Below are 24,707 nucleotides of genomic sequence, written 5' to 3'. Positions count from 1 at the left end.
TGACCTCCCAGAGAGGAGCAGTCTTGTCCCCTGCCCCAGGGTGAGAAGGCATGACCCAAAGGCCCTGGGCCTGTGCTGAAATTCTGGCTCCCCTGTTTAATCTTTAGAGTGTCTGTGAAATTGAAAGTCCGCTGTATAATATGGCTTTTCTAAGCATTCGTTTTCCTATCCAAATCTTCCACGAGAGGTGATGTTCAAGGAACAGGAACTGCATTTTATTCTGGGCCTCTGAGCGCCCAGCACGTGGCTGGCTGTCCCCCTGGGGAGCACAGACGCTGCAGCTCAGAAGTAGGAATTCGGACAGTCTGGCCTCACAGATTTCCTTGCTGCTCCTAAAATTACTACAGTTACTACACCTGACTTATTATGTATGGAACTGCTGTCAGTTCTGACTTTGCACAAACTTTCAAATGAAAATCTTAGCCACTTACGAAACAGTAAGAGCATGAAAGTAACTGGTCTGGTGTTTAACTCTAGTTTCAAGTTAGGGTTCAAATCTATGTACTAATGAAGTGTGTATATATAAACATTTTACCTTATTATTTTTTTTCAGATGTGAGCCTCACATGACCAGTTATCCCACATCTAAACTCTTCGTTCTAACCTTGATTTGGACAATTCAGTTGATTTTTTTTTTCCTTCCTCCTAGACTCCACCACAAACAGGAATCCAGACGCAGCCTCAGATAGCAACCGCCACCTTGTCCTCGGGCCTGGCCCAGGCTGCACCTCAGAAACAAGACGCTTTCCCAGCACACGTGCTCAGTCAGCCTCAGCAAGTCAGAAAGGTTGGTGAATGCCGACAGCGACAGGCTGTTGCTGATTTGTATTAATGAGCGTCTTCGTAGGCGCCTCCTCCGTGGGAAGCCCCTGTTTGTTCTTTTCTGTGATGCCTGTTCCACCGAGTGAGCCTCAGGTCAGAGGGCATTTGGCTGCCATCTGAAAGAGCACTCACCTTAGCAGTTAAGCTCCTCTTCCAAATTTCCAAACTATTTTTTCAATCCTCATATATAGAATTTTCTAAGGTTTTCGAGTTTCTTTTCAAAATAATCATTTTCTAGGGGGAGAAGTGCCCTGGGAAAAGATATTTGAAGATGAAAGAGACTCTTTTTGAAAGGTTTATCTTGAGCAACATCTTCATGTATTTTTAAGAGTCTGCCTTCTCAGAGAGTAAGAGCCAGGCAGCCTAGGTCTGGCTGCCATTCTAGCTCACCACTGCCAATGTGCTGTGCTTCATGCAGGACTCTTGAGTATTGGTTCCCCATCTTTAGAGTGACGCTGCTGATCTAGGCCGTAGAGTCCTCTACAGGACTTCTCCAAGAGTTCTGCTGAACAGGCCCGTGTCACCCAGACTCCCTCTTATCCAGTAGGTGGAGCTATGTGCACATCTCCTTGCCAGAAAAATATTAAGTCCTCAAAAATAGGTCTTACTATTTTAAACCTTGAGAACGATTAGTCTCAGAGTTTTAATCTTTAGCATAAAAGAACCTAGATAATTAGGTGTAGCTGTGATGTGCCCAGAGTGCTGTGGACTCTCTGGGCTAAGTCAACCGGAGTAACAGACAGAAGTGACCTCTTGGGACGGCGACCGTCATGTTAACACACCTGCTCTCTTGGAATATCCTCTGAGGAGTGCACTGAGCAAGGAGTTAGAAGTGGGCCCAAGTAACAGTTTAGTGCAGTGAGAAGCCTAGCAAATGTTCAGATGGTAAGACTAAAGTTTTCTTTTAAGGAAGAGAGAGAAAAAGAGTATACAGACAGATAAATAAGAAAGTATAGCTACAGACCTCATCACCCAGAAAAGCTGTACTGTTTAGAAGGACACACACTCACACAGATAGATTCTTTACAGTCTGAGCCACTAGGGAAGCCCCAAGAAATACAAATACAGAGGATAAATTTTTCTCTCTCAGAATACCAGTAGTATAAAGTATATTTATGAGCAAACCAGTTCTGTGAAATACAGCTACAAAATAACACTATGGCCATACATTTGCAAAAGGCCCTAAAACCTTTGGCTCTTGATGAGGAGTTAACAAACTTCATAATTCCACAGGAAGAAATTGTCACCTCTGCCTAACTGAGCAGAAGTGAGCTGCTCAGAAGGGGGCAGACTTTAAATGGGGCTTTGCAGTGATTTGGAGAAATGTTCAAGAAAAGTGGAAAACTGAGTGTGGCCTTTCAGTTAGGAAGGAAAGGGAGCCTGGTAGTAAGAAGGGCAGCCCACCAGCCAAAGATTAGGATTTTACCCAAGGGCAGGAGAGTGAGTGAGTGTAGGAGGGATGCAGTCACACGCGCACATGTGTGTGTGTGTGTGAGAGACTGTCATCGTTGAGGTGGGTTGACAGGCAGGGAGGTGCAGCTGGACCACAGAGGCAGTTTTCTAGTGATGGATAGTGAGCACCTGGATCAGGACACTAGACCACAGGGCCCAGCCCCGGAGGCGTGTCTGAGGTGTGTGAGTGCTGAGGGTGGAAAGCAGAGCAGACTGATGGGTCCATTTACCCCATAAAGTGTCAACATTAAAGGCAAAACCAAGAATTACTTTCCCTCAGAGGCTGGGGCAGTGGGAAGAGGGGGAAAGTTTAATTTGCAACATATTCAATTCAAAATATCCCAAATGTATGTATGTAAATGTGACAAGTGTGTCTTTGGCACCTGGGAGCAAGCCTGGAAGAGAGAGGTGGACCTGGTGGTTATGAGATGAAGAGCCACGAGAGGAGATGAGGAAAATCATACCCACAACACGCTGCCATCCAAGACAGACCACAGATGCTCAGGAACCGGGGCCCGTGGGCGGCATCCAGCCCACCTCTGTCTGGGGACGCGCTGTCCTGAGCCCACTCTCTGTTTCATGTCTCATCCAGGCTGCGTCTGGGCCGCAGGCCAGGGTAAAGCAGTAATGATGGGGGCCACACAGCCCCCAAACCCTAAACTGTACATTTTGTGGCTTACACAGAAAAGATATGCTAAGCCCTGTTCTAAAACATGGTTTTCTTTATTAGAGAAAGCAAAAGGACAGACTGATGAACAAATATTTATTCATGACAGGTTTTCACCAGCTCGGCATCCAGTACAGTTCTGCCCTATCAGAGACCACCTGCTCCAGCGGTGCAGCAGCCCTTTATCAACAAGGCAAACAACAGCGTCCTTCAGCCCCGAAGCACCCCGCTGCCCTCCCTGCAGAACGGCCCCAGCCCTCCCAACAAGGTAACCTGGCCCCCTGGGCAGCAAAGTGCACACGGGGCACAGGTTCATCCAGAGCCCAGGCCTTCGGGCCTGTGAGGCTGAGCATCGGCATTCACGGGGTGGCGGGGTGGCGAGGAGACCAAAGTCCCAGGGTGTACTTATTCCGGGGCAGCTTGGCGGTCAGCACGGTGAAGGTGGCCCCGCCTGCCACACCTCCGGTGGGGGGAGATGCTGCTGCCGGAGCCCGGCTAACCGTTCCTCCTCTGTCTGCCACAGCCCGGCTCGCCCCCTCCGCCCCAGCAGTTTGTGGTCCAGCACTCTCTGTTTGGGAGTCCAGTCCCCAAGACGAAAGACCCTCCCCGCTATGAGGAAGCCATCAAGCAGACGCGCAGCGCCCAATCTTCCCTTCCAGAGGTGAGGAGGCCGGGCTCCAACGTGGTAGGTCCTCCTGAGCTTGAAGCCCTGGTCTAGATGGACTTGCCTCCCAAGAGACACAAGTTTCATGACTTGGGAGCCTTGCTTGCCTTTTAAGTGCTATTTGAAATCAAAATATCATTCACATCGAAGACTCCCAAGGGTTTTCAGCGGCCACATAACCTGCAGGTCCCACTTACTCAAAGTTTCAGTGTTTGTCTTTAACTTCCCCTCAGAGCCAGAGGCGGGTCATGTGAAGGACAGATGTGTATATGTGTGACCAGGGCATGCGTGTTATACAGATCCTTTCCTAAAGCCACCATTTGTCAGGCTGGCATCAAACTGACCCCCTCCCAGCTGGATGGCCTTCTAGACCACCCAGCACCTGCCCCCACTCTGTCCCTCTTCACTGCTCCCTCACCCCCAGCACCCGCTACCCCGCAGGCCAGCCCACATGAGAGCTCTGCTCGTGTACTCAGCAGACGCACGTTAGAAGGACAGACTGAGGCCCTCCTGGCCTACCGTATCTATCCCAGAGATGGGAAAAGGCAGAGTTCTGTCTGTAAAAAGCATCTGGCCACAGGTGGGCGCCCAGTGGCAAAAGCCATGTCAGACATTACCCTGAACATGCCTGGGCTCACTGTCAAGGCAGAACCCCGGCCTCATAAGGGGCTGCGGGGAATGGCCCTGACACCACTGCGTGGATGCTGGCAGTGGACAGGAGGTGTGCTGCTCAGAGCTAGACCGTCTGCTCGCACAGCCACAGCAGACACGCCTGCAGGGTCATGCCGCTCTCCTCGACCCCACAATCCACGTGTGACTCCATGGGGCCTTCACATGCAGCTGGGGTTGTGTGGGGCCAGGGCTCGGCACTCTCCAGGGAGCAGTGGCCACGCCGTGACCACCTTGACCTTCTTCGTTGCCCCAGCAAGTAGCTACAGACACTGCTCAGCAGCATCAGGGCCCAGTTTGGCCCACCCACAGAGAGTGAGCAGGTGCCCAGGGCAGGCTGCCTCCTCGAGGAAGCAGACGGTTCCCAATGCTTCTTCATATCCACTTAGTACCAAAGGAAAATAACTTTCCTAGTTGTAAAATGTTCCTTTAGTTCCAGACTCAGCAGGGGCATTTATTTGTGAGGGGAAAGCTGAGTTTCAGAACTTGGTTTAGATATCGCAAAAAGAATTGAAACAAATGATGCTGGACTAGACTGTGATCCCCTTGGTCCATCCAGAAGGAACATATTTTCAAGAAAATCCTTCCAAACCTGGTTCTCACATACAGGTTGCTACATACCATTTAGATGATCAATGTAACAACACAGACTCATCCTCACACCTTAACCTAAGAGCTGATTTTAATCCCTGCTCTCTGTCTCTGGCTCATGCACATAGACCACGGGAGTCAGGTTCTGTCTGGATGAGTAGCTATCTGTAATTCCTCTCAATACACCACTGAGCATTAAAGTCCAGGGATTATGAGGTTTTCAAAATACATTGACTTAGACTTCCAGTTCCACTACTGAATAATAAGTAAGGCCCTACCAGTTCAGTTTCCCACAAATAAGAGCTATAAAGCCTCGTCATGGTAAAGTCACTGAAGAGTGAACAGATGGGGTCATATTCTCAGAAGTCTGCAATAAGAGGGAGTTCCATGGCACGAGCACTCTGTTTTTGCTGTTTTCACTCTGGGGTCAAGCTAAGTGGCGAGGTTACTGGTAGAAAAACCACAGCCTTTATGCCTTGGGAATCCAGAAGACTGGTTTTTCCCCTTCTGGGTTGCTCCCAACTGAGAGATGAGATCCCCAAATTCTGTCTGCCCACATCTCTGGGTGACCCCTAAACCACATAGGCATGGGCTAGAGTCATAGCACATCAGCTAAAGACAGAAGATCTGACCTGAGATTGGAACTTCTGCCCAAGAAACCTTTTGTGGTTCAGGTCCAACCCGAGTTAACTGCCTACTAAAATAAAAGAAACTACTCATCTGAGAAAAATAACAGAATACAGTCTCCACAACTTGGTATCCATGACAGCCATTCACAACATGGCAATATACAAAGAATCAGGAAAATGTGACCTTTTCTTAAGGGAAAAAGGCAATCAGCTAAGACCAACACCCAGCTGATTTGAGTCACAGAATTTGCACAACTATTATAACTATCCTCAATATTGTAAAAGAAAATTTACTTGTAAGAAAGAGGAAGAATATAAGTATATATAGAAAAATTTTTTAATGAAATGGAAATTCTAAAACTAAAAATTAGAGTCTGAAATGAAAAAAATTATAGATCATCTTAGCAGAATGGAGGTGGCAGAGGTTTAAAAAAAAAAAGTGAACTTGAAGAAAAATCAGTAGAACTTATCCAGTCTGGATAACAGAAAAAAAGATTAAGGAAAAGGTGAGCAGAGTCTCAGATACCTGTTATTTGATATCAAACAGTCTAACATGGGTATGGATGGTAGTCCCAGGAGAGGACGGAAAGAATGAGGCAGGTAAATATTTTAAGAAACACTGATCAGATTTTTTACAAATATGATGAGAAACAAGTTTACAGCTTTACGATGCTCAATGAACACCAGCAGGATAAATAGATGGCCTAGTCATATCATAGTGAAATTACTGAAAGCCAGATTTAAAGAGTAGATCTTGAAAGCATCAAGATCACAGCAGTACAATACACACAGGTGACAACTGCTGTTGGCCCTTGAGCAACACACGTTTGACCTGCACAGATCCACTATATATAGATTTATTTCCGTAAATACATAGTGCAGTACTATACGATCTGTGGCTGGTTGGAACCATGGATATGGAGGGCCAACTCTGTGTGGATTTTCAGCTGCTCGAGGGAGGAGGGCAGTTCGCCTGACCGCTGTTTGGTTCAGGGGTCAACTGTATTTGATTTACGGTTGACTTTCCATCAGAAACTATGGAAGCATGGAAAGAATGGAACAACATCTTTAAAGCTCTTGGGCGGGGCAGGAGGAGAACATTGTCAACACAGTATTCTCTATCAAGTGAAAATATCCTTTAGTTTGCTTTCTTTCTTAGAGATTATTGCAGACAAGGAAAAATTAAGGATTCATCACTACCAAACCTGTATTATAAGATACTACACTATCTTGAGGGGTTTATAAAATATATAGCTATAATACTTAAAAATAACTAATAAAAGATGGAGGAAATCAATGATATTTATGTTTAATGGGGTTTTATATTTTATAGGAAATGGTACATTAAGTAGCCTATGGAAAATTAAGGGTATATATTGTATACCTACAGTAACACCTTAATTATTGCTTCTTAAAAATGGAAAAATTAAGCTAGAATTCCAAAAAATCAATATTTTTAAAGGCCAAGCAAAGAGGAACACAAAACAGGACAAATAGTATAGAAACAAATACTAAAATGGTAAACCCAAACTTAACTGTATCAATGATTGCGTAAAACATACTAGTAGAATAAATAATAGTTAAAATGCAAAAATTATCAGAATAGATGGAAAACTAGACCCAAATATATGTTGTGTACTTGGACTTAGCTTCAGAAGCCACACACCATCTTTCCTGCCAGTTCTATTTGTTAGAAGCAAGTCACTAAGTCATAAAGCCACCCAGCTTGCGCTGTCTTAGATCTCTGGCTGTGGAGAGAGCCAGCTCTTATGCCGTATGGACAGTCCAGCAGCACCCTGCAGAGGCCCACATAAAGAGGAACTGAGGCCTCCCATCAACCAGCTTGTCCTCAAGAAGTAAGTCACCTTTACCAGGACATTCTTCAGCCATGAGATGGCTGTACCCTGGCCAGAATCTTGACTACAGCACCATGCAAGAACCCACACCAGAACTACCTATCTATACCATTCCTAAATTCTTGATCCTTAGAAACTTAGTGTTTTAAGCCACTAAGTTTTTTGTGCTGATTTGTAATACTGCAGTAGATAACTACTTTATGCACATACAAGGGGCATACTTTAAATATGAAGACAAAGGTTGAAAGAAATGATTGGAAAAATATACAGTGCAAACAGTATGCATAAGAAGTTCTGGCCAAAGACTGGGACAGACATTTCACCAAAGAAAATACACAGATGGCAGATAAACACATGAAAAGATGCTCAGCATCCTTAGTCATTAGGGAAGTGAACATTAAAACAGCAATGCAATGCCATTACTAACTGTTAGGTGTCTAAAATGACTGCCCATACCAAGTGTTAATGAGAATGGAGAACAACTAGAAATATCCATTGCTGTGGAAATGTAAAACAACATAATTTTGGAAAACAGCCATCTGTTAGAAATTTGAACATAAACCTACTCTATAATTCCAGCATTCTACTCCTCAGTATTTACCCAAGAGAAAAAAGAAAACGTGTCTATACAAAGACTTGTACACAAGTGTTCACAGCAGCTTTATTTGTAATAGCCAAAGAGTGCTGACAATCCAAACTGATATTTCCATACAGTGGGATACTCAGCAATAAAAAGGAAAGAACTTTTCCTGCTGTACTCTACAACATGGATAAATCTCAAATTTATTATGTCAAGTGAAAGAAGCCTCCTCTATGCCTCTGCCAAAAAGTACAAACTGTATGACTCCATTTATATAAAACTCTAGAAAATGGAAACTCTTCTGTATTCAAGGAAAGCAGATCATTGGGTTGCCTGGGGCTGAAAGGAGTATTGCAAAAGGGCATGAGGAAACTTCAGGGGAAATGGGTATGTTCATTACCTTGATTGAGTTGATAGTTTTGTGGATGTATACATATGTCAGAACTTATCTAATTGTCTGCTTTATGTAAGTGTAGTTTATTGTATGTCAGGTAATTCTCAATAAAGCTGGAAACCTTTAAAACATATATTTTTACATAAATGCAAATGAATGAAGACATTTTTAGAAGAAAGCGTTAGAAGCCGCTCAAAATGCAAATAGTGATAGAATATAAGTGTATAAGTCATCTGAACTGGGTGTTCACCCCATTCTCACTCTATTAACTAACCAGCTGTGCCACGTAGGGTGGGGCTTCATGTCTCAGGAGACCTCAGAGTTTCAGAATTATCGAAGGATAGGTTAGAGAGGATGTTCTGTAAGTTTGCTAGTGCTCCCAGGTGTCTAATGCTCCCAGGTTTGTACAAAAGAAAGCTAACATATGTTCTCCTTTGTTGTAGATTTCCAATGCACACAGTCAGCAGATGGATGACCTCTTTGACATCCTCATTAAAAGCGGAGGTAGGTCAAGGTCACATCTGATCCCTGGAGAGTCTTATCATGAGTCTGTAGCAGTTTTTCTCTAGAGTCCACCACACATCTCTTAAGTACTGAGAAACATATTATTCTAATTCTACCTCACTTTATTCTTTTAAATCCGTTCAATTTAGACTTAAGATGGAGAAGCCATTGTTTCAGTATAACACAGTAATATATCGATTTGACAAGAGATAGATACCTGTTGAAAAAGATAGGCCATCTCAAAACAGCACAGTAGAACCATGTTTAAATTCCACATTGAAAACTTCAAAACTTGCTCCAAGTGTGTATTGTTGTGATGGGATAAAAACATTCCAATTTGTGTGTTAATTTGCAAAAACCAAGTTACCCTGAAACATGTATATTAACATACGTAAAATAGATGACCAGTGCAAGTTCGATGCATGAAGCAGGGCACTCAAAGCTGCTGCTCTGGGACAACCCAGAGGGATGGGGTGGGTAGGGAGGTGGGAGGGGGCTCAGGATGGGGGACACATGTATGCCCACGGCTGATTCATGTCAATGTATGGCAGAAACCACCACAATATTGTAAAGTAATTAGCCTCCAATTAAAATAAATAAAATTTTTTAAAAAACCAAGTTACCTAGCTTGGGCCCAAGTAGCTTTATTAAAATTCAAAGGCAAAGCAGTTTCTACACATGATTGAACATCTTAGATTTTTTACAGTCTTGTCATCTTACGTAGGAATAAGGGAATGTTAACCACAAAAAAAAAAAAATTCAAGGATATCTCTGCCTAAACTTACGTATCTCTAAAAATAAGTATAAAGTCAGTATTTCAAAACTATTTTGGAATATTTCTAAAGTATTTGCAAATTACCTTGATGAAGGAATTTTATTCAGATCTTAAAATTGTGATCAAAATTTCTCCATTCATAGGAGGTTCTGTTTAATTTTGAGGTTAATGATTTTGTCATAATGTTTGACATTAACAGAAAATTCTTGATATTTGACTACAGATCTGTATGTGCAAATAGCACTTTTTTGCTAAGAACTATGTTGGCCTTGCAAAATAATTGAAACTCATGATAAAAATTAAAGAAATAGATATTCCATAACTGAACTTAAGGTTAAAAAAATAATAAAATGCTTTTTGCCAAATCTGGTTAAAATAAAGATTTCTTGAAATGATTAAAAAAACAATGTTTACAGCCTAAACTTGGAAACTAAAGTATGACAGTCACAATTGAGTTATTTTCTAAAAGGGATAATTTTTTATGACAAAGTATCAATGAGTATATTATTTTATGTTATTATATGTTAATACTAGTGATAATGAGAACAGAGATTTAACATTGATGGTAAAACTAATTACTTAGGTTGCACTTTCAGCTTTCAAAACAATTCTAGAGCTGACAACAGATAGTGAAACGCAACATAACTATCCTAAAAACATACACAATAAACACAGTTGACGATTCACATACAGGAATCAAATTATAAGTTCTTTCTCTCGTTTATGCATCCCAATCATTTAATTGTAAGAGTGATTATTAATCCATGTTTCCTAGTGTATTTGCATATAAATGAAACCAATCAAATACTCATAAGAAAGTAAAAAAAGATACTTCATTCAAATGTATATAGCCAAGTGAACACTGGTATCTAGAGCAGAAGGTCGATTAATTTGCTACTTGATCTGACAAGGAATAACAAGTAATTAGTGCTTCCTAAGACACTGTATAAAATCTTAAGGATTTGATAAAACTCAGAAAACAAAAAAGAAAAAATAAGTAATCCACTGTCTCTTGGAGATGATGTGTTTGCTTCAACTCAGAAATGACATAGGAGAACATCGTATCTTTTAACTCTTTATATAGAATGTAAATGGCTAAATTGGGCATACAGTTCAACTATAATAAAAAAAGAGAAAAGAATATAATTAGATCTTTCCTAGCAGGAAGGCTGTACCTCATGCCTGCACAAACTTGGGGTATCCACTTTGACATTCACTGTAAGGGTGGTATCTGCTGATAGCTGACTCGAGCTATGGGGGGAGACAGGAGGCTGTCTTCAGCCTGCAATGACTAAGAATAAGGACCAAAAAGTCAAATCATCTAAAGCCGTCAACTCCCCCTTGCGGGTAGAGACTGCTACTAATGCTTACTCTTACTGAAAGAACTGAAAGCACATCAGAATGCTATCAGCGTACATGTTTATATATCTAACGACATTATCCATCACCATAATCACCTCAACGCTTATCAAGGGCCGCACCCGACCAATAGCAGCCTCTTCCTAACTCTAAAAGGGACCATGTATAAGTCATTGCACAAAGAGAAGATAAGTGCCCTAGTAATTAATAGAAATGTTGAAATAGTATGAAATCATTGCTAATTACTTGAATTATTTTACACAGAGATTTCCCTCCCTATAAAAGAAGAACCTTCTCCTATCTCCAAAATGAGACCAGTGACAGCTAGCATCACCACAATGCCGGTCAGCACGGTGGTGTCCCGGCCACCACCGCAGGTCCAACTGGCACCACCCATATCCTTAGAACCTATGAGCAGTCTATCTGCCAGCTTAGAGAACCAACTCGAAGCCTTCCTGGATGGAACCCTACCTTCAGCTAATGAAGTCACTCCCCTGCAAAGCGGCAGCGAGGACAGAGAGCCCTTCTCCCTGATCGAGGACCTCCAGAACGACCTGCTGAGCCACTCGGGCGTGCTGGACCCCTCGCACTCGCCCATGGAAACGGCCGAGGCCCAGTTTGCTGCAAGCACGCCCTGCCTGTCCCTTGACCTCTCTGACTCGAACTTGGACAACATGGAGTGGTTGGACATTACCATGCCCGGCACGTCATCAGGACTCACACCGCTCAGCGCCACCACTCCCAGCATGTTCTCTGCCGACTTCCTAGACCCACAGGACCTGCCGCTGCCGTGGGACTAACAGCACAGATTTCTCGTCTCAGAGTTCATGAGGTTTGAAAAAGACGGCGATGTTTCGAAAAGGTCAGATTTTAGAGACAGATCCAGAGTTGCATCATTGCAATTATAATATGTTGTCACAGAAAGATGGGTTGGACGGTCAGAGGCTGGAAACCAAGTTTGAAAACATTTCATTGCATCTAGCAGTGAATGCCTGTGATTTAATATAGAACAGAGCCTTCTGAAAAAAACACTACTCCAAGAAGACTCATCTGTTTCTCCAGACTTCAGTAAAGAACGAAAGGTACCTTTAGATTAAAAATGCGAAGAAGAGTAAGGTATGCAGGGTGGCAACACAAGGGCCTCTGGTCATCAGCTACAGTTAAACCTCTGTGGTCACTTTAAGACCTTAAATAAAAGGCAGACAGCTCCACTCAAAAAGAAAGGAGGTGAGCGATCACTGCACAGGGCATCTCCTAGAAATGGCCTGAGCCCAGCCCAAGATGCAGCCAGGGTCTAGGGCAGTGGCCAGCACCAGCCAGTTCAGTGACAGCTTCCCGCTGAAGACTTTTGGTTCCATTCAGAAACCAATGTAATTTTTTTGTCTATTCTAGTTTATTTTGTGATTTGGGGGAATCTTACTTCAGATCTCCAGATTTAAATTGAAATGGGAGATCTTTCACCATAACCAGACAATGTCTACAAAATACTGTCGTAAACAATCCACTCTAAGAAGTCGAGGTGTGTTGATAACACTGAAAAGTCTATTAGCAGCCCTCCGGGTTGATTACATTGATTTTAATGTGTATATTAGACACTTGTATGTATACTCTGACATTGTGATTTGTACAGCCTACGTTGGAGTGAGGAATTGGATACCCAGTGGTCCTACTTGTTTTAATAACTCGAATATTTCTAGAGTACTTGAGCCACATGTATTTCCGTATTTAAGGAATTGCTAACTTTCAGGTAACCAGGCCCATCTCAAAGAACCAAGAAAAGGCTTTGGCATGAAATATCTTTCTGAGCTGGTGAGCTGCCAAGAGAAGGCAAGGCAGCAGTCTGTCACCCCCCTAGGACATTCCCAGAACGGTTACGGGGACGCGGTGTCGCCGGGTCGGCCGGCAGACCCAGCCCTGGCCGTCCTCCTCTCTGTCACTGACCCCTGGTCACCGTTCCCAGGCCTGTAACTGGATGGCATACCTGAGCTCTCACTGTATCATCAGGCTGAAGGTTGAGAAACTGGAGGTTTTATTAGTAGTTTTTTTATATTGAAAAAGTCGTATTTGTTGAGTAGGATAGTTTCAGTTTTCTAAAATGCCAACTATCACAGGATTTCCAAAATTATTTCAGTCAATTGCTAGTCATTTAAGTATATGACAAAATATAAAATAACTGAAAAAAAAAACCCCACCTGGAACCTACTTAAAAGTGTGGAGACTTTTACTAAATAAGAGCATTTGCTCTCACCTCACCTTGGGTAAACCCTACAGTCAGGTTTTCTGTGGGTCGGTAAATGGTGAATGTTCCCACAGTGACGGGCAGCCTGACCCATTACTTGGAAAGTCTGTGAATCATTTCTAGGTCTTGTGTTTTGCCTAAGAACTGATCTTACTTTATATTTTTATTTCAGTTTGTGGATTTTACTCTGTAAGAAAAGTCCATTTCCCCAGTGTTCAGTTGCCCAGCACCCTGGAGCCCTCAGTTGAAAGCCCTCCCAACTGGAAAGTGCTTCTGGATGGTTCGGGCAGAAGCGGTCAGGCACGGTGTGGTCTGTAGTAGGTCTTTCGAGTGCTTAGAGATTGGTCATCCAACAGGTGGGAAATTGTAACCGTCGACCAGAGCGCCACCTTCTGACCGAGCCCAGCGGGACGGTCAGCATCCTGGGCGTGAGTAGGTTCCTCAGAGGGCCCGTCTCCAGGGCCGGGGCTACTGACTTGGGAATGTGCTTTTCTTAGGGGAGGTCTGGGCCCTCAGCTTTTGTCCAAGGCTTGTCTGGCCCACACTTAGACTCTGAGCATCATATTCATTCAGACTGAAATATGTTACTAAATTAGCAGCAGGTATCAGTGGGCCTGTAGGAGGCAACTAAACAGCTGGTGGTATTGGCTCTTGTTGACTTGACTTTGTATCTTCGTCATCCTGCACTGAGTATGTAGATTGTTCTTTAGCCCTCAGCTCCCTTATTGCTAAGATAGGTTTGAAACACGCCACAGGAAGGCTGCTCTCCAAAGACACACACTGCACTGAATGCCATCTTATATATAGCCTGCTCTCTCTTGACGATGAATCGCTGAAGTGCCCACTTCACCTTCACGCAGCAGCATCTCCCCTGAAGGCAGCAAGGAGTGTCCAGTTACTGACGCTCGCGGCTGCCGCCTGCCCTCCCGTCCTGGCGTGTGTGTAGTTGGTGGGAGGCGGTGGTGCTGTTGTGTACCAGCCTGCAAAGTACCATACTGCCCAGCAGACAGCTGCCTTCTAGAAACACTATCTCACATCCAGTCTTACTTCCTAAATATTCCTGAAACACCGTAGTATCAAGCTTACCTTGCTAGTGTATATAGGTGCCAGGTCACGTCATTAAGGATGGGAGGAACAGAAAGTTACGCCGAAGATGCTGCTACGGAGCCTTGGCGAGTCCAGGCGTATGTGGTCATCTTGTACATTTCAGCAAAGCATGTACTAGAAAATCTCATAGGACGCTGTGTGCTTCACATCCCAGTGCTTTTCCTGAAATGTGCAATCTACTGTATAGTATCTGCCACGTATTTGCACACAGATGCAGTCTGAGTTCATGCACCTTCATGCTCAGATACTGTTTGTGTGTGTTTTATATGAATGTTTTTATGGCACTAAAGAGATCTTATTTAAATCTCCATTTTACAAACTTCATGGTCTGTGATCCATGGACATGCAGTCTCAGAATCGTGGTGAAGGCAACATGGTGTGGTCCCCCCAGCTGCCGCCCATAGAGACGCCGTCATGAGCTGTGAGGTCAGTGGACGCCGAGTGACAACCGATGAGGAGTGTGTCATGTCACCTATTTGGTCACCAAAGCTGACTCGGGCTTCCTCCACCCCAGGTCATTCTAGCCATACAAGCTGTCTCCAGAGTCCCTTTCAGGATCCCAGGCTGAACCTGGCCACCACAGCTGGCAAAAGAGCTGTCCCACCAGGGCCGGACCACCTAGTTACTGTCCACAAACAGCCTTCGGCTGGGTTTGCACCCCTCACTCACACACGTGTCTGGGCGCGTCCGGCGGCCCCGCCAGGAGTCAGGTGGAGGGTGTGCAGCGGCAGCGGGGGCCACTTCGAGAGCTTCCCAGAGACCGGCTGTCAGCATCCCTCAGCAGAGCCCCCGGGGCCGCGCAGCTCCACAAGCACGGCCCCGCAGGTCACCAGCCGTCACTGCGGACGTCAGTCCTGACCGCCGGCACCAGAGCAGGGCACCAGGCAACGTGACCCCAGCCTGGAGGCCGCGCAGTCAGCCCACTCTCTCAGAGAACACTAACTGGAAGGTCAGGGCCGCCAGGAAACGGCTCACACGTGCGGACGTGTGTATCTGGAGAGCAGCCTCACTGCATTTTCGCTCATCTTGTACGTGGTTTCGGTCAAAACTGGAAAATGACAACTAAGATGTAGTCATTCTTTTTCTTGGTTCAAACCTTTGATAACTTGCTCCTTCAGTGATCTTTCTGGGCTGCGTTTTTATTTGTGAAGTGACTGCATGGCAATAAGCAGGTCTCCGTCTGTCCCCATTCGCCCTTTCTTGCAGTATTTGAGGAAATGCATCATTACAAAGGGTCTCTACCTGAACTCTCAGATTCGAGGCCTGTAATTCAAAAAGCTGCACATGTTTACAAACGAGCTCTTCCCCTCCACGCAAACACGTTGCTCTGTAAATCACATCAGAAAATGTCACGACCCTGTGGTAACAGGGTGGCAATCTCAGATCTGCAGGGTGCTGTCTGGAATCAAATACATCATGTCATTGGCAATCTCGACGCAGTTGTCATGTTGTTTTAACAGAGCTCTGTGCCAACCACTAAGACAAAGCTTTAACCAAGTTCTAGAATCACCGGGACTCGTAACGATTACCTCTCCACATCATGCTGTAAGGACACTTGCTGACTTAGGAGGAGGAAGTATTTAGGAAAGGGTTTAGTTGCTACCAAAAGTACTTAACCTCGAGTAACTACTAGTAATGCAAACTTGCTTTAAAGGAACCAAAGGCATTGCCAAGTATTTGCCAAAAGAAGGCACTTTTTATTTAAAATTTGAGACTAATGAGCTCTCAAAAATCAGTCCCAAAAAGGTATTATCCATTTAAGGTTATAATTTTCACAAAGATGTAGATATTCCTCTATTGTTTTCATGTAAAATAGTATAGATTTGTTTTGTTGGGTTAAGAATAATACATATTTAGCAGTAATACAGAGTTTTTTCCTTTCTACATACAAATTCGTTCTCTTGTTTTCTTGCTTGCAATAGAAATGCAATGAGATAGGTGTTTCTCTTCTTATTTTCATTGTCACATTATGTCTTAGCATCTCACTCTATGAAAAAAAAGGAGAAAGATACCAATCTACAGAGCCCTGCTTATCAAAGCACTAGTTGAATAAACAAAAAATGATGGCAATCGGGGGTCCATTCATGTATTGCCTTTATGTTGTTTTTTAAATGAAAAACCATGATGCCTTTGTATTTGCTGTTTGCACCCCTGAAATCAATTCCATATCATGTTTGAATGCCATACATTTTGCACATGTACTGTACATAGGTAATGCATACTGTATTTTTATATGTGTGCACATTTATCATCTGATCTTTTGTACATAGTGGCCGTATTGTAGCTGATCGGGAAATGTTTGATATCTCAGCAATTTTGCATTTTTGTGTCTCAAATAAAAAAAAAAACATTTTGATGTACTATGACTTTTGCTGTGCAGAGGAAAAACCACGTGCTGTGGGTCAGGGGAGCTGCAGGGCGGGGGCAGGGAGGCCGGGGGAGACCCCATGTCCAGAACAAGCTTTACAGCCAAGTCACCAGACCAACCAGCAGGCGCGCTGAGGCAGCTTCGGTGAATCATGCATGCAGTGCACCCTTGCCCCAGGTCCAAATAGAAACAGGTAGCACCTGAACTTGACCATACCAAGATTTACACCAAAACTGTGTTCATTCTCCCACAGTCATAAGGAAATCCCGAATGAGGCGAAGGCCATGGTGCCCAGGGATGAATGCACACACACATGCCTGCAGAAAGCTGGCTCTCACTTTGACACTAATAAATAAGCCACCGACAGGATTCCTGAAAGAGCCGGGTAATCCTTCAGTTCAGCCTCGATTCAAAAGCAACTACTTATATGAGGTGTTTTTATAGGCCAAAAGAAATGGTCTTTAGAATTCAGTTTCTTTGAGAAAGATGTAATCTGATTTTCAATCCAGAAGCCCATGGTTAAAATATAGTTTTGAGAACAGTATTATATTTCCCTCTGTTTTGATGAAATAAAACAGTAATGGGTACAACTTCATTGACAACCAACACTTTCATATCAATATCTTATGAAAGCGGGTATTTTACCACCCTCAGAGAGGGAGAAAAGAAAGATCACTGGTTACTTGCATACAATGAAATTTCATTATCTGTGACCTTTTAGGGACCGAGAGATCTGCCTCAGTGGCCCAGTAAGTAGATGACGCTTCCAAGGGTCTAAGACACTTGTAACATCACATGTTGCCAGCCAGGATCCTGCCCTCAGGGAGAGAAAACCATGTCAGAGGGGACCGAGAAAGTGCCCCAGGCATTCCCAGGAGTGAGCAAGGGACAGAGCTGAGAGCTTTAGGGAAGAGATGTGTTAGGACGTGTGAAGGACAGTCTAAACAGAGAAGACCACTGGGACGAAGTCAGAGTTAAAGAGATTTTGGCTGAGGCCCTGCCCTGTGCCAGGTGGAGGGCTGGATACCAAAGTCTGGCTGCAGGACAGAGTCTGGTCAAGAAATGCTGACAGGGGGCCACCAAGGGAGGAGGGGAGACCTAGTGCTGAGAAACAAGTCTGGAAGGGTCGACAGCTGGGCTTTTAAGGTTCCCAGACCCCAAAGGGCTGAAGACTCTTCTGGAGATAACGCCCTTTTCTTTGGGAAGTACAGGCCTCCAGAAGCCTTGCAGAGTGTGGACACAGTCACCAGTTAGCACCTCTACAATCCTCTGCAGCACACTTGCTCTCAAACCAAGGCGACCACCCCAGCCTTTGTAAACAGACACACCCACACATGTCGTGATGGCTGGAGATGAATGACAGCTCCTCCACTGAGTCCAGGGAAGACCAGTTTCAGGAAGATGCAAACTACATGTCACCAACAACTTTCTGTGTCACATAATCCCAAGTCATCTAACGACCATTCCTTCATTGCTCCTTCCACAAATAGCTTCCCTTTCTGATGGATTCAGAAAGAAACTCATCTGGACATCCTGGCTGTCTTTTCTGCTAATTTTTATGACAGCTTATTACAATTAAACATACAGTGTATACTTAGACAAAAAGCAAGGCCACTTGTCAGCTATCTGACTACCCCCTTGTGGATACGGCTATGCAACCGATCATTCAAGGAGGACGCTGCTGACAATGGCCCCGTGGGCTCTAACCCCAATAAATGTCCTCACCCTTCTCCCCACGCCCCGGGACACAGCACCAGGGCACAGGAATACAGTTGAGAGACAGGTTAATAGAAATAGCAGCAAATGTATTAAATGCAGCTAGATGCCAGACCCTGTGCCAAACACTTTGTGTTATAACCTCATTTAACCATAAGCCTAAGAGCGAGGAACTCTTACTGTCCCCATTTAATAGACGTGGCAATTTAAGACAGAGAAGGGGAATGTCTTGCCTGGAATTAGAAAGCAGAATGTGGATTTGAGACCAAGCTTCTAACATCCCAGAACCCAGACCATTTCTGTACACTCGGTACACACAATCCAACATCTTTGTTCAGATACATGATGAAATCGATTGATGATAGCAGATTTAGCTAATGTCCGTTTCGCCCCAACTGGGTGTGTCTCAAGTCTCCTCAATCTCACACATTTTACAAAGTAGCTAGCTGCTCACACGCATGGTTAACAGCTTGTACTAGGTAAACTCCAATCAGAACATGGGTTACAGGACGGGTATCTTAAGTGAAGCCCACTGTGGGGCCACGCCCAATGACTCACTAAACTGCCCACCTGGACGGGGACTTCTGGAGCCACCTGCGCACATGTGTGTGCCCAAGTCGCTCAGTCGTGTCAGGCTCTTTGCGACCCCATGGACTGTAGCCTGCAAGGCTCCTCTGTCCATGGATTTTCCAGGCAAGAATACTGGAGTGGGTTGCCATTTCCTCCTCCGGGGGATCTTCCTGACCCAGGGATCAAAGGTGTGTCTCCTGCACTGGCGGGAAGGATTTTTTTTTTACCACTGTACCACTTGGGTGGAGCCACTTGAGCATATCCAAAACCCTAGGAGCTACAGAATGATTTTATGATATCTAGTAAAGTTGAAGATAGAAATCCTGTGACTCAGCAGCTCAACTGTGTGATACTCATCCCTGAGAAACACAGGCAGTCACAGGCAAGAATTAACATGAAAGCCTCATTCACAAAGCAAGCATCGAAAACAACTTGCATGTCTTTCATCTTGCAAATAAGCAGCAATTTACATAAATGAACTATATCTAATGTATCAACGTGAAAGAAGCTCAAGGTGTTGAGGATGAGTGCAGAATGAAGCCTACGTAATTCAAGTAACATTTTAAATCAACAGTGCTGTTCACTCTTGTATATAAAGTATAAAAATATGGATTCATGTCAAAACCAAGATTCAAGATACTTCCGGAAAAGAGGAATAAGATTGCAAATAATGTCAAGTAAGCTTCAATTAATATTGAATGTTTTAATTTTTTCTGTATTTTCTTTAGTAATTCTATAGCCATATAATAAAATATTAACACTTGTTTACTAACACTTGATTTATTTGCCCTTATTTTCTATGAGGTGGAAAAAGATAAGCTTAAAAAGAAACAGAATTACACAGGAATCCCATGAACAACTGCATGCCATATTAACTTAGATAAAATAGACAAATTCCTTGAAAGATATAAACTACCAAAAATTGACTCAACAAGAAAGAAAAACTGAAAGCCTTTCCTTTAAAATGAGGAACAAGGACTTCCCCTAGTGGCTCAAGAAATCTAAGTGGCTAAGTGGCCATCCTAGTGGCTAAGAATCTGCCTGCCAAAGCAGGGAACATAGATTCAATCCCTGATCCAGGAAGATCCCATATGCCTTGGAGCAACTAAGCCCATGCACCACAACTACCAAAGTCTGCACACTCTGGGACCCTCAGCCACAACTAATGAGCCCCTTTGCCACAACTACAGAAGCCTGTGCACCCTAGAGCCCAAGTCGCAACTACTGAGCCCATGTGCGGCAACCACGGAAGCGTGTATACCTAGAACCTGTGCTTCACAACAAGACAAGCCACCACAGTGAGAAGCCCACATACCGCAACTAGAGAGTGGCCCCCACTCTATGCAGCTAGAGAAAACCCGTGTGCAGCAACAAAGACCCAGAACAGCCATAAATAAATATGACAGTACGCACATGTCAAAATAAAAGAGCAATAAGTTGTCCACTCTTAGCGCTTGTTCAACATAGCACTGGAAGTCCTAGCCAGAGCAACTAGGCAAGAAGAAGAAATAAAAGTCATCTAAATTAGAAAGGAAGAAGTGTAGCTATCACTATTTGAAGATGACATGTTATATAGAAAAACCCTAAAGACTCCACCAAAAACCTGTTACATTCAGTAAAGTTGCAGGATATAAAATTAATATACAAAAATAAGTTGCATTTCTGTACACCAATAACAAACTATGAGAAAGAGAAATCCAGGAAATGTTTAGAATTGCATCAAAAAGAATAAAATACTTCAGTATAAACTTAACCAAGGAGGTGAGAGACTTGTTTACTGAAAGCTGTAAGACACTGATGAAAGACACAAATAAATGGAAAGAAATTCCATGTTCATGGACTGCAAGAATTAATATTGTTAAAATGTCTATACTACCCAAAGCAATCTACAGATACAGTTCCTATCAAAACTGCAATGACAATTTTTTCACAGAAATAAAACAAACAATCCTAAAATTTGTATAGAACTACAAAGGACCCCCAAATAGCCAAAACAACTTTGAGAAAGAATAACAAAGCTAGTGTCATCACATTTCCAGTTTTCAAACTATCCTCCAAAGCTATAGGAATCCAAACAGTATGGTGTTGGCATAAAAACAGACACGTAAGGGAGTCCCTGGTGGCCTAGTGGCTAGGACGCTGGGCTTTCACTGCTGCAGCCCAGGTTCTGTCCCCAGGCAAGCGACTGACATCCCACAGCCGCATGATACAGCAAAAAAAAAAAAAAAGAACCCACAGAAACACATAGATCAATGCAACAGAAGAGAAGGCCCAGAAATAAACCCACACATATATGGTCAACCAGTGTATGACAAAGGAGCCAAGAGCATACAATGGGAAAAAGACAGTCTCTTCAAAACCATTTATTGCAACATCCACATGCAAAAGAATGAAACTGGACCCTCACCTCATCTGACAACACACACAAAAATTAATGCAAAATGGATTAAAGCTTTAAATGTAAGTCTTTAAACAATAAAACTCCAAGAACACGTAGAGGAAAATCTCCTTAACATGGGTCTTGGCAAGGACTTTGGATGTACCAAAAGCACGACAAAAGCAGAAAAGAAAAAAAGGAACTCTATCAAACTAAAAATTCTCTGCACAGCAAAGGAAACAAAAAACATGAAAAGGCAGCACAACAGAACAGAAAATATTCACAAACTATATATCTGATAAGTTAATATACAAATCATACAACTCAACAGCAAAATAAAAAACAAATAACCCATCTAATAATGGGCAAAGGATATGAAGACATTTTTTCCAAAGAAGACATATAATCAGACTTTGTTTTATTGTGCTTCACTTTATGGCACTTCACAGATACTGCATTTTTTATTTTTATTTTTTACAAATGAATATTTGTGGCAACCCTTTGTCAAACAAGTCTATTGGAGTGCAAGCAAGTCTATTGGAGTGCCATTTTCCCAATAGCATTTACTATTTTTGAGTCTCTGTGTCACATTTTGGCAACTTTCAAAATAATATAAACTTTTTCATTATTATTATTTGTGATCTTTGAATTTATACTATGACTTGCTGAAGGCTCAATGATTAGCATTTTTTTGGCAATAAATGTTTTTAAAGTTTTATGTACATTGTTTTTTAAACATAATGCCATTGTACACAGACTACAGTATAGCATAAACAGAACTTTTATACACACTGGGAAACTAAAAAATCCATGTGATGCACTCTACTTACTTAGAAGTGGTCTGCAACTGAACCTGCAATATCTCGGAGGTATACCTGTACAAATGGCCAACAGGTATATGAAAAGATGCTCAACATCACTAATTATCAGGGAAATGCAAATCAAAACTACAGTGAGATATTAACTCACACTTATTAAAATAGCTTTCATCAAAAAAGACAAGAGAGAGAATTCCCAGGTGGTCCAGTGGTTAAGACTCTGTGCTTTCAATGCAGGGGATGCAGGTTGGATCCCTGGTTGGGGAACTAAGATCCAACATGCCATTAAGTGCAGCCAAAGATTAAAAGAACAAATTTTTAATTAAAAAAAAAAAAGACAAAAGATAACAAGTGTTGACGAGGATGTGGAGAAAAGGAAACTATTGTGCACTGTTAGTGGAAATGTAAATTAGTTCAGTTTTTATGGAAAACAGTAGGGAGGTTCCTCAAAAAGTTAAAAATAGAACTACCATATGATATGGTCATCCCACTTCTTGATGCATATCCAGAGGAAATGAAATCAGTATCTCAAAGAGGTATCTTCACTTTCATGTTCATTGAAGTATTACTTATAGTAGCCAAGATACACAAACAACCTACATGTCCATGACATATGAACAGATAAAGAAAATGTGATACACACACACACAGGAATATTATTCACTCTTATAAAAGAAGGAAATACTGTCATTTGCAACTAAATGGATAAAATTTGAGAGCATTATACTAAGTGAAATAAGTCAGACAGAAAAAGACAAATAATGTAGATGATATCCCTTAATATGTGATATTAAGGCCAACCTTACAGAAACAGAGTAGTGATGACCATCAGGTACAGGAGTGGGGGAGGAATGGCAAGATAGTGGTCAAAGAGAACAGACGAGCAAGTATGAGATGAATAAGTTCTTGGGGTCTAATGTAGAGCATGGTGAAAACCATTAACAATACTGCATTATATTGAAATTTGCTAAAAGAGTAGATCTTAAATATTTTCATCACATTTCAAAAACTAGTCAGTTTGTGAGATAATGAATGTGTTAATTAGCTTGACTATGATTATCCTTTCAAAATGTGTAGATGTATCAAATATACCATACATATATACAGTTGATTATACCTCAATAAAGCTGGGGAGAAAATGGAAAAGTGCTGAAAGAAAAAAAAAGTCCGGTGAAAATTCCATATACAACAAAGTGTCCATCAAAAAGGAGGAAGAAATTAAGACATTCCCAGATAAACAAAAACTAAAAGAGCTATCACCACTAGACCAACCCTACAAGAAATGCTTAAACGACTCCTTCAAGTTGAAATGAAAGGATGATGGACAGTAACTCAAAGTCCTATGAAAAATAAGGTTCTCTAGTGAAGGTAAATATTGGTATATGGACAAGTAAAAACCTGTAATATTGTCACTTAGATCTTAACTCCGATTTTTATTCATTCATAATACAATTTAAAAGAGAAAAGCATAAAAATAAGTCTATATTAGTAGGTACATAACAAATAATGATGTAATTTGTGACATCAACAGGTGGGTATAGAGGAGCTGTAAAGAAGTAGAATTTTGTATGTGAGAAAAGTTTACTAGTTCTCAGTTTAAATGGATTTTTATAACCTTAGAATGTTAAATGTAACCACAGTGTGTTTTATACAACACAAAGAAAATACACGGAGAATATATACGAAAGAAAATGAGAAGGGAATCAAAACATGTCACTACTGAAAAAAAATGTGTAAACACAAAGGAAGACAATATGGAAGGGAGGGACAAAAAGGTTTAAAACATACAGAAGGCAAATAAAATGGCAATTCCCTATCAATAATTAAATTTAAGTAGATTAAATTCCCCCAATTAAAAGACACAGATTGACAGAATGGATTTAAAAAGAGAATCCAACCTGATGCAGCCTATAAGAGACTCACTTTAGAGCTAAGGAAATGCATACATTTAAAGTGAAAGGACAGAAAAAGTTATTCCATGCAAACAGTAACCACAAGAGAATAGGAGTAGCTACACTAATATCAAACGCAACAGACTTTATATTTTTAAAGAAAAAAAACTACTGCAACAGATAAAGAAGGACTTTATATATTGAGGAAAGGGTCAATTCACCAAGAATATAATGATTACAAACATGCAAAAATCACAAACTCTAAATATATAAAGCAAACATTGACAGGGTATATCAAGAATTTCTGCAATTCAATAACAAAAGACAAAACAGCCCAAGTTAAAGATGGACAAACAACTGAAACAGGCATTTCTCCAAAGAAGGTATATTAATGGTCAATAAACACATGGAAAGATGCTTAACATCATTAATCATTCAGTCAGTTCAGTCCAGTCGCTTGGTCATGTCTGACTCTGCGACCCCATGGACTGCAGCACTCCAGGCCTCTCTGTCCATTGCCAACTCCTGGAGTTCACTCAAACTCATGTCCAGTGAGTCGGTGATGCCATTCAGCCATCTCATCCTCTGCCATCAATCAAAATCAAATGAGATCTCACCTTACACCCACTAAGATGGGTACTCTTTCAGAAAAACAGAA

At 42.4% G+C, this 24,707-nt stretch overlaps 1 protein-coding gene and 1 long non-coding RNA gene across 12 annotated transcripts in view; one reads left to right on the top strand and one right to left on the bottom strand.

The window, feature by feature from the left end:
* MRTFB (myocardin related transcription factor B) overlaps window positions 1-12,507 on the top strand; it is a 205,890-nt gene extending 193,383 nt beyond the window's left edge. For all 11 annotated transcript variants that reach the window (XM_043456391.1, XM_043456393.1, XM_043456388.1 and 8 more), the window contains 5 exons: window positions 650-787; window positions 3,051-3,209; window positions 3,465-3,602; window positions 8,768-8,828; window positions 11,227-12,507. In XM_043456391.1, coding sequence (XP_043312326.1) covers window positions 650-787; window positions 3,051-3,209; window positions 3,465-3,602; window positions 8,768-8,828; window positions 11,227-11,762 — 1,032 coding nt within the window. In that variant the 3' untranslated portion in view covers window positions 11,763-12,507. The remainder of the gene's footprint in view (window positions 1-649; window positions 788-3,050; window positions 3,210-3,464; window positions 3,603-8,767; window positions 8,829-11,226) is intronic.
* LOC122433432 overlaps window positions 1-24,707 on the bottom strand; it is a 73,099-nt gene that overhangs the window by 28,386 nt on the left and 20,006 nt on the right. The gene's annotated exons all lie outside the window — the stretch shown is intronic.

This window comes from Cervus canadensis, chromosome 32, assembly GCF_019320065.1.
Source record: "Cervus canadensis isolate Bull #8, Minnesota chromosome 32, ASM1932006v1, whole genome shotgun sequence".
Taxonomy (NCBI): Eukaryota; Metazoa; Chordata; class Mammalia; order Artiodactyla; family Cervidae; genus Cervus; species Cervus canadensis.
This window is presented reverse-complemented; position numbering and strand designations above follow the sequence as displayed.